A 12,232-nucleotide genomic window follows, 5' to 3' on the forward strand; every position below is an offset into this window, starting at 1 on the left:
TTAATTGGACTCCTTCTGTTAGGTCCTGTTTGGGGGAGCTTTTGGAGGGCTAGAAAGCACTTTCTGGCCCTCCAAAAGTACTTTTAGATGAAAAACTGTGTTTGGTAAATTTTTCAAAAAGCTGTTTCAGCTTTTGCGGGAAGCTGAAAACAGCTTTTGGGAGGAAGCTCCAATTTGGAGCTTTTGGGAGGAAGCTGTTTCAGCTTTTTCGGAAAGATGTATTTTTGACAAAAATGCCCATATTAAAATAACATAATTACATAGTTTGTCCCTTTATAAACTTAAAAATCTGCTGGAGCCAAGAACCCTAGCCGTCAGACTCCCTTCCATAAGAAAAGGTATTTTTCTTTTCAATTTTGTATGTATCTCTTGAACCACATTTTAGAAGAAAAAAATTTTAATCCTTTTCCATACCTTCCAAAATCAATCTATTGTTTTTTTTTTATCATCAACCTCGCGGCCCACGCTGAGGTCCTCCTCGAGCGTGGATCACGAAGAAGAGCCCCTGGACCGCGGAAAATTATTTTATGGAAAATTATGAAAAATTATTTTATACTAATAATTATAATATTTTATACCTTTATTTTTGTGTTATACTATAAATATAATATCATATTATATTATATCATAATACATTAATATGTTATGTTAAATAATTTAATATTATGTTATATTATGCAAAATTAATTTATACTAATAATTATAATATTTTATACCTTTATTTTTGTATTATACTATAAATATAATATCATATTATATTATATCATAATACATTAATATGTTATGTTAAATAATTTAATATTATGTTATATTATGGAAAATTAATTTATACTAATAATTATAATATTTTATAACTTTATTATTGTATTATACTATAAATATTATATTATATTACATTACATTATAATACATTAATATGTTATTTTAAATATTTAATATTATGTTATATTATGGAAAATTAATTTATAATAATAATTATAATATTTTATACCTTTATTATTGTATTATACTATAAATATTGTATTATATTACATTACATTATAATACATTAATATGTTATTTTAAATAATTTAATATTATGTTATATTATGGAAAATTAATTTATAATAATAATTATAATATTTTATACCTTTATTATTATATTATACTATAAATATTGTATTATATTACATTACATTATAATACATTAATATGTTATTTTAAATAATTTAATATTATGTTATATTATGAGAAATTAATTTATACTAATAATTATAATATTTTATACTTTTATTATTGTATTATACTATAAATATAATATATATTATATTATATCATCATACATTAATATGTTATGTTAAATAATTTAATATTATGTTATATTACCAAATATTAATTTACTCTAATAATTATATTACTATTATGCTATATTAACATAATATTATTTTATATTACAATAATATTATACTATATCGTATATTTATGTATTAATTTATGTTATGTTTTATTATGTTCTGTTGTATAATACTATGCAATGTCCTTTATGGTAATTTTGTCATATAAAAGTACTTTCTCAGTTTGTTTACCAAACACAAAACAAAGTACCACAGCACTTTACGAATGTAGTTACCAAACAGCAAACAGCTTTTTATAATAGCTCTACTTCAGACAGCTCTACTTCCAACGGCTCTACTTCTAACAGCTCTACTGCCAACAGCTCCCCCAAACAGGGCCTAAGTCACCTGCTTTGCCGCATGGCTCATTCCATCCTTCCATCCTTACTTCCATGAAACTGCCGCTTAGGTTAATTTTAATTCCACACATGCGAGACGACACCTGGCATGCACCATGCAGCGCAGCTCTAAACGCACGCTAGGGGAGCTTTCTCCCGTCTCGCTTGACTTCCCTTGACCTATCAGGGGGAATATAAAGATAAAAAAGCAGCGACAGGTCCCGACAAAGCTTGTATCTGCCCAGCTGCTAGCCACGTGGCAAATGGGTTGGATGCGGAAAACATGCGGTCCGGTTTGATAAGCTTTCTGGCCGATGATGAAGCGGGAACCGCGTGCTGAAGTTTGAGCTGCGCACGAGCAATAGCCGCTCCCCGCAGGCACTTGCAAATCGCCAGGAGGTCTTGATGGAAGTAGGAGATGATATCCATATTTTCGACACCCCCTGATTTGGTTGATCAAGGAACACCAAGGTTTCCAACGGTGCAGATGTGCCCGAACAACATATTCCTCCGAGGCCATTTTACCGCCATCAAACAGTAAGCGCTGATGCAGTAAAATCATAGCCAGCTTTTCAGTGTCTGGTAGGTGTGTACGTGCGACAAGAGCCTCCAACACCAGTATACTAGCTAGGTTCGAACCGTGACAAGCATGCATCTCGATGGATTCGACGCTCGCGTGATGCAGTAAAATCAGATCTCTTTGCACGCGGTAACCAAATAGCCTGATCTTTCAAGCTAGGATTCATTCAACCCCATCACACAGCCTGATGTGAGGGCCAAGGCCACAGGCAACATTCCACCCTTGCCGCAAATAGAGACACGATGAACCCTTGCTGCAAATCGGCAACATTCGGCACGTAAACACGCTTCATCATCAATTGATACATTGTCGGTCGCCTCAGGCAGGTACTCTGTGAAGTAACCTCACCACTTGCAAGTCAGCCAATCACATAGTCCGCACCACGGGGAGAACTCTTGCATAGTTGCATCTTTTGGTGATCTACTCGAAGTCACTGCGTCCTGCTGTTCTGATAGGTCTCGACAATCACAAATGCTGCTAAAAAGTAGCACCAGATCAAACTTCCAAGAGGTGAGCCCCCACGTTCAGATACAACAGCTATATTCTTTATAATTGCAAACATGATGCAACTATTTGTACAGCCAAAACAATTTAGCAAACAGGAGTCCGGGCGGAGCGGGGGACCAGGATAAAAGCTGGCTACTAAGCTGAAGAACAAACAGCTATATCATGCAGACGCACTGTACAAATCCAGGAATAAGCGCATGAAGCAAGCAGTTGAACTGTTGATCCGTTCCAAATGTAGTCTGTCATTCAAGCAGGTAGTGGTTCCTCCAAAACTGCAATTTTAATCAAGGCAAGTAATCATCAGCATACCCATAAAATAAATGGTTGCGCACTGTGGGTGCGGGTGGGTGGGTCCGTCGGCGTGCACGCGCGCGCGCGTCTCTGTGTGCGTGCGTGCGTGCGTGCGTGTGTGCGTGAGAGATAGAGAGAGAGAGAGAGAGAGAGAGAGAGAGAGACCCTTTGTCCTCGGTGCTTTAGTTGAAATGTGATCTGATACCACCGGGGTCATGGTAGGTACATCAGGAAGATCAAGAACCTCGACTTCTTCGCCTTCAAGCTGAAGTCCCACTTCTGGCTGCAGTTTAGGTATCTTTCTAGATACTTCAGTGGATGGCACTGACGAAGCAGGAACTGCTGGTAAAGACTGCAGGGTGATCTGCCAAGTTAACAGGACAAATATTGCATCAGATAAGAATGAGTTTACCGAAATGTCAAGAAATTGAGAAACAAAAATTTACCTGATTGTGGCAAGCATGATATTTTTTTAGCAGTATAAATTCATTTATATGTAAGCTCAGCAATGTTGACTAACCAGAACTTAATGATTCAGTTTGATCCTCCAGTAACTGTAGATTCAAGAAGTTGCCTATTTATTTCTAATATTTAACAAAGGCTGCCAGTATAGCCCTTCATGCCTAGAAAATAGGCTAAAACTTCTGACCTTCAACTTGTCTCAGCTGATAGTGCGTTGTATCGGAAATAACATAACATAATAAGCATTAAGAGCCGTAATTCAGAAACAAATTTACAAACATACCTCACTGTCCAAGTTCTCAAATTCCGCTAAAACATCTTCCTCATCCTCAGCAGATAAACGCTCGCCTAGAATTGCAGTTATTTCCTTGGGTAGCAAAAGGTAAGCCATAAACTTTAAAACATTAAATGGGCAAGATGAGAGTGTTCTTCAGACCACATAAATATGGCAAAGTTTGATAATGAAATTTAGCCAAACACTTCACATAGAGTGATTAGAAGTATCAAGCTTCCTCCCCAATATCTGGGATTCCCTGCTTGCATGATGCACTATTTTTTTTCCTTTTTTTTTAAAAAAAAAAAAAAAAAGAAGCAGAAGCAAGAAGTGCATTAAAAAGAACCATTCGTGAATCAAGCAACAATTTCATAATATGGTAATCAGCTAATCATGGTAAAAGCTAATATATGTTTTCAGCAAGAGAAAAGGGCATGATTTAAAGAACCATAATCATTGTCTGAGCTTGCTTGCCTCTGAAGACCAATCCTATCCGTTAAATCTTATACCAACTCTGAGATTCTGTAGCAATTACCCCCTGTATTTTCATACAAGTAGAAAAGAACAATTTCCATTTTTGACTTTTTTTAATTGCTTTAGCTGGTTATAGGTTGGATAGGCTGGCATGAAATTAGCCATTACTTAATTTCTCATCATGTCCACCTGGATGCTAATTACAGTTCCAATCCAACATCCATGATTATGCAATTGCATACAGGCAGCATTCTCAGTCTGCATTGGTAGTCCATGTGATCCGAGAAACCATAATCTTAAATATCCATCAAACCAGAACACACTCAACATATGGAAAGAAAAGGAAATAAAGAAAGAAAGCAAGAAAGAAGGGTAAAGACAGGACAGACAACCAGAAAAGGGTCCCATCCACGTGCAACAAGGGAGAGAAAATAGAAGAAAATAATAAGATACAAGACTAAGGAGAAGAGGTTAAAGGACAGCAATTATGCTTTATTATTGCCAGAGGAGAAGGGAAGATTTGACTGAGCATCTGCGGGGAAGTGACAAGTCAAATATAATGTTGTCATGAGTGTTAGAGGTAAAACTAGGCATTACAAAGGACAGAAGTTGGGGGCTCCAGTGCCACCATGGATTTACGGAAGGTGTGAGTGGAGGGATATGTTTAAGGTTTCGTAGGAGAGAGAAGTCAAGGGCTCCATCACCACCATGGTGAATTGGTGCTTCCAGGTGGAAGAAAATTTCAGAAATTTGTTTCTGAGACGGGTATAGGGAATGGGGGTTAGCTTTCAGTGAAGGAACGAGTTGAAATGAGGGCATTATACGAACTAGGGCATCATGGATCTTAGTTAACAAAAGCAGGAGAAAGTGGGAGAAAGTGTAGCTGTGTAGGAGCAAAGCTGGGTGTGGGAAGGCAAACCTCTCAAAAAATTTAGAACAAGAAATGTTTTGAAAGCAAGTGCAGAAGTGAGTTTCCAGGTTCCAAAGTGGGTGCAGTGCCCTAAACATTAGCTTCCCGCTACCAAGTTGTAAATTGTAGATGAAGAGTCGGTAACATACATCATAGGGCATTTAAAGCACAAATAGGTATCATAACGGTAGTATTAGCATTAAAATATGAAACATTCTTAGTGGATAAGTTTTGACTCATGCATTGCACACCCCAGCACCACAAATCTGTGCATGTGCAGACACACATGCCTCATCATGCTTTGAAAGTCTCTTCATTCTCTTCCATGATCCAGGTTGCTCGAGAAAATAATTTCACTAACACAAATAAAAATGCCGCAATTCCTTGCCACAAGAAGCATTACATGTAATACAGCCCATGTAATCATTTTACGTTACGAAAACTGGTCCTTACATGATTCTTCTTGAACCTAATCTCTTTGTTCAATAGCCATAGGTTGTAACATGAGTTATTTCGATTTACCATGTCATCACTAAATAATGATGTAAATACTTTTACAACCTCCACAGTTGTGATGTCTATCAAAATCCTAAGGACATGTTTGGATGCCAAACTAGCAGATTCCAGGATAACTCCCACATCTTTTAAAGTTACCATAGGAGGAATGGAGAATCAAGTGGCAAAATTAATGAGGCTTATAACCTGCAATCCGAAAAAAAAAAATGAATCACAAAGCCCATTTAAGAAAAGTGACTATCAGAATCCTAAAGATTCTTGGATTGTTCAACCAACTGGCCTCCAAAATCCCCAACAATATCCCTTCCATCATCTCCTCTTTGCAGCTGATTCCCATGTCATGGGAGATATGCTGCAGATATAACAGCCTACATAGAACTAAGAGCCATAACATACAGCTGTTAGGCCGATCCTGCCATGCCACATCATTCTAAAAGCAGATTTGTATAACAAAATAGACTAGCAGGATTCATGTAGCCAACCACAAATGATCGGGTTAGGGATTGTTTTTCATGATTCATGAGATAAATATATAAATAGTTCATATTTCTAGAGAGAGATCCATACCCGATTAGGTGTATTTCTAGAGAGAAATCCATATCTGATTAGGTGTATTTCTAGACAGAGATCCATATCTGATTAGGTGTATGCACATCTATTTCTACCCGCTTGTGAATGTGAAACTCCAAATGGTTCAACTTGAAGCAACACAAAAGCAAAAATAAAAAAGAAAAAAAAGTAATAAAAGCTCACATTTTGATAAGTCTTTGCATCTTCCGTATCATCCATCAACTTGCGAACATCTTCCAGATTGATCTCACTTTGTATAGCTTTGATGGCATTATTGCCTGCCTTCAAGCTTTCAAATACAACTTTCTGTTTGCTTGCCAGTTCAATATCTGCCAACTGAACTAAGTGAAAAACAGATAGATATTACTATATAATACATGAAAGAAGACAGCTACAATTAGACCATTTTCTAAGTAGTTCAAACAAAAGTACGCACCATACAAAATCCTCCACTATAACAACAAATGCATTCATTCACATGTCACTACATACTTGTTGCTCAACATTAATTAGCCAAGCATCAACTTGCTTCAATAACTCTTCCTGAGCTTTCTTCTTTTTCAGTGCAAGAAGGGCCCTGTCTTTCCTCTTCTCTCGAATCAGGTCCCTTGCAGCTTGCTTCTCAGCTTCAATGACAGCAACAAGCTGGAGTGGCAAAAAACAGAGAACCAGGATCACAGAAATGATGTTAGTAGTTTAAAAATTGTTTTAGATATTCATCAAGGGCATCTCCTATAAGTTCATCGAGCAAGGATATAGAGCAAAAAGCTTTGGAGCTCATGCAGAGTCTCAGATACCGTACAACTATATTCACTAACTTTCAGATACGAAAACCCTGAAGAGTGGTTCATCTTCCAAATTTGCTCGAGCAGAACAAGCATCATGCAAAAACAAAAGGAAACTTCAAGATCTAACAAATTCAAAAAGAAAGGTTACTTTTACCAGCATGGAGGACCTCAAGCACTCCTATCATAAAAATTAGAAACAAAAGTCTTTTGGGAAAGCATATTTCACGTGCTAAAAGCCTAAAACAGTCAATGGAGTTTTTGTCTTCGTCACTTTGGATATCCATTACCTGCTAAATAAGCTGATAAGCTATAACTTTGACCAGAGTTTATGGAAACCAAATATTTGGTGTCACAGAACCAATGGGAAGAAGACAGACACCAGTTCCCACTTTTCATGTACTAAAGTTAAGCAAAGAATTGCATGTCATTGATCAGAAAAGGATTAAAATGGATTAGAAAAAGTGGCTAGTGTTTTCTTTCTTTTCTTTATTTTCTTTTTTGGCCAAGAAGACCAAAGACCATGGAGTATATCAATATGCCAGTTAGAAAGGATAGTGCTGTGGTCAATGTTGGCCGGTTTAAAGGAGCTCCTCAGGCAGATCAGTAGTCCAAAGCATGCTGGCCCATTGCTAAGTTCCTAGCTTGGAAAGCCAGTCAGCAAGTTGATTGGCTTCCCAATAAACATGAGCAATATTTACATTAGAAATGGACCACAAAAGAAATAAATATCACGCAACATGAGGCTGGAGCCATGTAAGGGTCTGTAATGGTTAATCCAAGAAGTGGGTAGTCAGTTGACCTTGAACCCACAAAAACCAAAACCCATGGGTAAGCGATGTGGCATTGAACAAATGGTCCGTCCAATAACATATGTGGATGGAAATCAGAATTTAGTGGCAACAATTTGTGCAAGATCAGAATCCATGGGATACAGCAGTGCTCAAACAAGAATTCGCACAACATATTGAATGAGAAATGGAGATTAAGTGCATGATTGTGCCTGTATATGAAGAAACTGATCAGCTACAGCAGGTAAAGGATTCAAATCGGAAAGTCGCTATCATACTGCTTATACGCGAGCCATGCATTCTTGCATGCGTACATACATAGGTATGTATGTATTGTGATTGGTGGACAGTAGTTTTCCTTGGTTGCGAATAAAAACTTGAAGGTCGGGAAACAGGTATGTCATTTAAATGCCTATGAACATTTATGAATCCCTTGGTTTGGCATGAAATGTGGATGACATTGAAAGATGCTGAATCGCAAACCTAATTTATTTTTTTTTTCTTTTTCTTTTTTGTTTTGGGGGTGGGATTGGAGAGCAGGGGTCGTCACCCTTTTTTTTGAAAAAAAAAGAAAGAAAAAACAAAAAAAAAAAGTGTTAGCTCCGATTGGTTAATTTATAGTAATGCTCCGTAAGAGTAGCATCTAATGGTTGAGTAGATGCATTTGCCCCTGTATTATATTAAAATATGTGCGCATTACTTCATGGAACACATCCAAAGAAGAACCAAAGTTGTAGCATCTCATTCTAGCAAGAAAGGTCAAGGAAAACATGGAGGGAAAAATTATCAATCTTTGATGGTGCGGAAACAAAGTTAAAGGATGATATTAATGGCAACAGGAAGTGATTTATAGAAAACGATATGGCAATAGTTAACAGAGGCACTCCACAGATCCACATTAAGTAAGTTCCAGGAGACGCAGTTATCGAGAAAACCGAGCTGAATTAAAGGCCCTCTCGTCTCCTATTCTTCCTCAACAGATAAGAATAAGAAATCAACAATTCGGAGAAGAAGAGATATCTTGTTATTGCCACGAAAATATACACATAGATGGGTGGAAAGAAGGCAGGAAGGAGGAGGGTGCGAGGGGACCTGCTGCTGGTATTGAGCGAGCTTGCGGCGTTGGGTCTTAAGGGAGAGGATTGCTCGATCCACGTCCGTAATCTTAGGTTTCTTCACGAATAAATTCCCCATGGCCGCTCCTCCCCAAACCCTAACCCTCGTCTTTCTTAAGGGGAGAGGGTAAGGGAAATCCAACGAAGGAAGGACGGGGAAATCGCTGCCCCACTGTCTCGCCACACCGGCTTGGAGTGGAGTTGAGGAAGGAAAAGAAAGAGAGAAGAAGAGCTTCCTTTTTTTTTTCTTTTCTTTTCTTTTCTCTTCATTTCCCGCCTTTTCCTCTCTCCTTTTGGCCTCGCTCCCTTCCTCTCCGCTGGCCGTCGTTCATTAAGATGCGTGCCCCACATCTCGTCGTCCGTCAGCTACGTATCGGGAGACCAAAAAAATATCTATTAACGATAGAAAGAAAATATGACCCGGCCGCTTGCATGCGGAAGATCAAGCGACTTGTGCCGTTAAATGGTGCTGCACCCAGAGATTATTGCGGCGGACGATATACCGACATTCCTTGGCGCTAATTTTAGCCGATGAAGGATTGCTCAGATTCCTGGTCCTCGTGCCGGTAATTTCTAGTTTTGTTGAAGCTAAGCGTCCGCAAGACTTCCAAGGGCTCGCGGTCGCACTTTGCAAATATCTCTTGGTAGCAAGGTTCGCTGTACCGGTCGGTACCGAGCGTACCGTACCCATACCGATGGATACCGGTATCGGTACACCAATATCGGTACGATCGGTACCGAGCGTACCGTATCGTACCGACACTCGGTATGCCTATACTAGTGCGGCACCGGTACGGGGTTCGGTACCGGTACGGCGAACCTTGCTTGGTAGTATCGGAACCAGCTGCGGTATTTTTCCTCAACACCGGTCATTTGAGGCAAAACTAGCATAGCTCACATCAGAGAAAGATGATACTTGTCTATATATAGCAGCGGTCATTTTAGAGCCTTTATGCAACATCGGCAAGTTCTAAACTGGTATTAATGTTGCGAGTTTCTAATTTCTACGTAATAACGTATCATATAATCAAGCTTGAGCTAATCCCAGCAAGCCGTGCCCCGGAACTAGCGTCATACTTTACATGCACGTACGAGAGATTATTGAAATAAGCCCCGATCAGTATTGATGCTGCAAGTGTCTAATTTATCCTTGGATGCATGTACATGCTAAGAGCTTGTTACCAACAGCTAAGCATGATTAATTACCATTAATAGAGCAACATCACAGCAACGCCCTGCATGCCTATCCATGCTACAGTGACACAAATCATTTAAACTTGATCATCAATTTTCCTGCCAGGCTGCCACTCGGTGGATTTGGCAGCGGCAGCAGGGAAATTAAGCTGCATGCAAATTTTTGCGAGTGCGGAAATAACAGCACTCGTGTTAGGAAACAAATTAAGCATCATCTGCCGGGCCCCCTTCTTAGTTCTTGGTTGGGCAGTCGTGATGAGCGATCAAACACGCAGCAACGCATCTGAAGGTCACTCCACCCCACCACGACTTGAACTAAGCAGGCCGACTTCTTGAGCTGGAATTCATCAAACATACGAGCCAAGAGCGCAAATCAAGCAAAGGTCGGCTCATGTACATACATAGAGATCAGGAGGTGCTTATATTACATATATATATATATATATATGCGTATAGGATGTCATCATGCATCGTTGCAGGCCGGGAGCGTCTTTACGTGCTAGCCCAATGCCCGTACGTTACTCATCAACCACTACACTAATCTCGCCCTTGTCGAGGAGGTCGTAGAACTCCCGGGTTCTCCTTTGGCTGCTCCAGTGGTACATCTTCCAAAAGAATCCGGCAGCAAGGCCAAGGCTTATCCCGTAGATCATCTCTTTGATAACGCTCGGGCTCGGCCCCTTGGAAGCGGCCTGCCCGACAATCTTACGAGCGGAAGCCATTCGCTAGCTCCTGAATACTGCTGGATCGTGATCATCAAATCGTCAGAAACAGAAGAAAAACATTGCTGATGCATTCAAATTCATACCGACCTTTCGACGCAAAGAACTCGAGGCTTCAGATAGAGCTAAAGGTAGACGACGTCTGCGCTCTGCCGGCTGGTCCCAGTCTTCCACAAGATGGACTTTCAGCTCTACATAACTTACTTTGTTCTTTTTAAAAATAAAAATAATTCATGGGTCACTTATGCCAATTAGTTAGGTAGTTTTGAAAAGGAGAAATTCCGAAGAACTTATCAGCGGCTTAACTTGATTTTTTTTTTTTATATAAAAAAAAAATACAAACTACAAATAAGGATCAAGAAACCTTATTTGGTGGTTAATGTGAAAGAAAGGGATGCCATGTATTCATTCATGCACCAATTATAAAAAAAAACTCCCCAAAAAAACTCCATTGCAACTCCCCACTCCAAGCTGGCCAGTTTATCACCCCAAGTATGAGACTCTTCGTTCCACAAGTGGATTGTTTAGCTGTTGACTGCTGATGCGGCTCTACCAGGGTTGATTCACCAAGTTGTATACGGCTATATCATTACAATAATGGTAGGAACAGATGGCAACCGCATACATACATGCATATACCAACTATTATATTAAAGATACTAGAACCTTCTGCTATCAGATGATTTGTAAATTTAAGTCGGTTTGGACTGGAATTGGTATCCTAAGTTAATTTGGACTCAATCTCCAAGATTTGTAAAATCAAGACATACCCGACAGTATAACATTCTCAACAATTTTGGTAGTTCGTGAGGCAAGAAAGAATCTATAGAGCTTGCTTCTACAAGCAAAGTATATATACAAATTATGGAAGGCTCGAGATAGATGACTAAAAATAACTCCAAGCCTCTTAAATTTCCCATTAATAGGATGAGGAGAAAGAAACAGCGCTCTTTGTTTCACCAAATTATAAAAGGATGGTAAGCATGCTAATTAATTTGGCATTGGAATAAAGTCGGATAAAATAAATAATGCCTAGTTTTGTCAAAGAGAATGAAATAATGGCTGTGGGTCATCCAATAATGGCGATAGCAGCATCCCACCCATTGCTTATAGTTTCAGTGAAGGATCGATGGAAGGTGCAGCCTTCGACGAAAGTAGAAGAATGGCACTATATAAGCATCTCACCAAATACCCGGCCGTGTGCACAGAAAGTGTAGAATGGAGGACGTTAAAAAGGCCACCAAATAAGTAGCATTGAAAAACATGCGGTATAATCCAAGCTCCCAATTTTCTCTCAAATCTTAGCTTGAAAAATACAGCTTCGGCATTT

At 39.0% G+C, this 12,232-nt stretch overlaps 2 protein-coding genes across 2 annotated transcripts; both read right to left on the bottom strand.

The window, feature by feature from the left end:
• Nucleotides 1–1,647: 1,647 nt before the first annotated feature.
• Nucleotides 1,648–9,264, bottom strand: LOC120107557 (vacuolar protein sorting-associated protein 20 homolog 2-like). Its single transcript, XM_039120877.1, has 6 exons — nucleotides 8,964–9,264; nucleotides 6,788–6,940; nucleotides 6,479–6,631; nucleotides 3,835–3,918; nucleotides 3,255–3,453; nucleotides 1,648–3,070 (listed from the first exon to the last, which is right to left on the bottom strand). Exons 1-6 carry the CDS (start codon nucleotides 9,063–9,065, stop codon nucleotides 3,045–3,047), a joined length of 717 nt encoding a protein of 238 aa, XP_038976805.1. The 5' UTR covers nucleotides 9,066–9,264; the 3' UTR covers nucleotides 1,648–3,044.
• Nucleotides 9,265–10,698: 1,434 nt separating this feature from the next.
• On the bottom strand, nucleotides 10,699–10,902 carry LOC120107558 (putative cytochrome c oxidase subunit 5C-4). Its single transcript, XM_039120881.1, has one exon. The coding sequence runs from the start codon at nucleotides 10,900–10,902 to the stop codon at nucleotides 10,699–10,701; it is 204 nt and encodes a 67-aa protein (XP_038976809.1).
• Between the last annotated feature and the right edge of the window lie 1,330 nt (nucleotides 10,903–12,232).

This window comes from Phoenix dactylifera, unplaced genomic scaffold (assembly GCF_009389715.1).
Source record: "Phoenix dactylifera cultivar Barhee BC4 unplaced genomic scaffold, palm_55x_up_171113_PBpolish2nd_filt_p 000900F, whole genome shotgun sequence".
Lineage (NCBI taxonomy): Eukaryota > Viridiplantae > Streptophyta > Magnoliopsida > Arecales > Arecaceae > Phoenix > Phoenix dactylifera.

Excerpts from the sequence above, each read along its gene's own strand:
- LOC120107557 (XM_039120877.1), bottom strand. The coding sequence starts at position 9,065 with ATGGGGAATTTATTCGTGAAGAAACCTAAGATTACGGACGTGGATCGA. Across the intron at positions 6,941-8,963 it reads TCGCTCAATACCAGCAGCAG|CTTGTTGCTGTCATTGAAGC; the intron begins GTCCCCTCGCAC and ends TTGCCACTCCAG. Across the intron at positions 3,919-6,478 it reads ATGCAAAGACTTATCAAAAT|GAAATAACTGCAATTCTAGG; the intron begins GTGAGCTTTTAT and ends TTGCTACCCAAG.
- LOC120107558 (XM_039120881.1), bottom strand. The coding sequence starts at position 10,902 with ATGGCTTCCGCTCGTAAGATTGTCGGGCAGGCCGCTTCCAAGGGGCCG.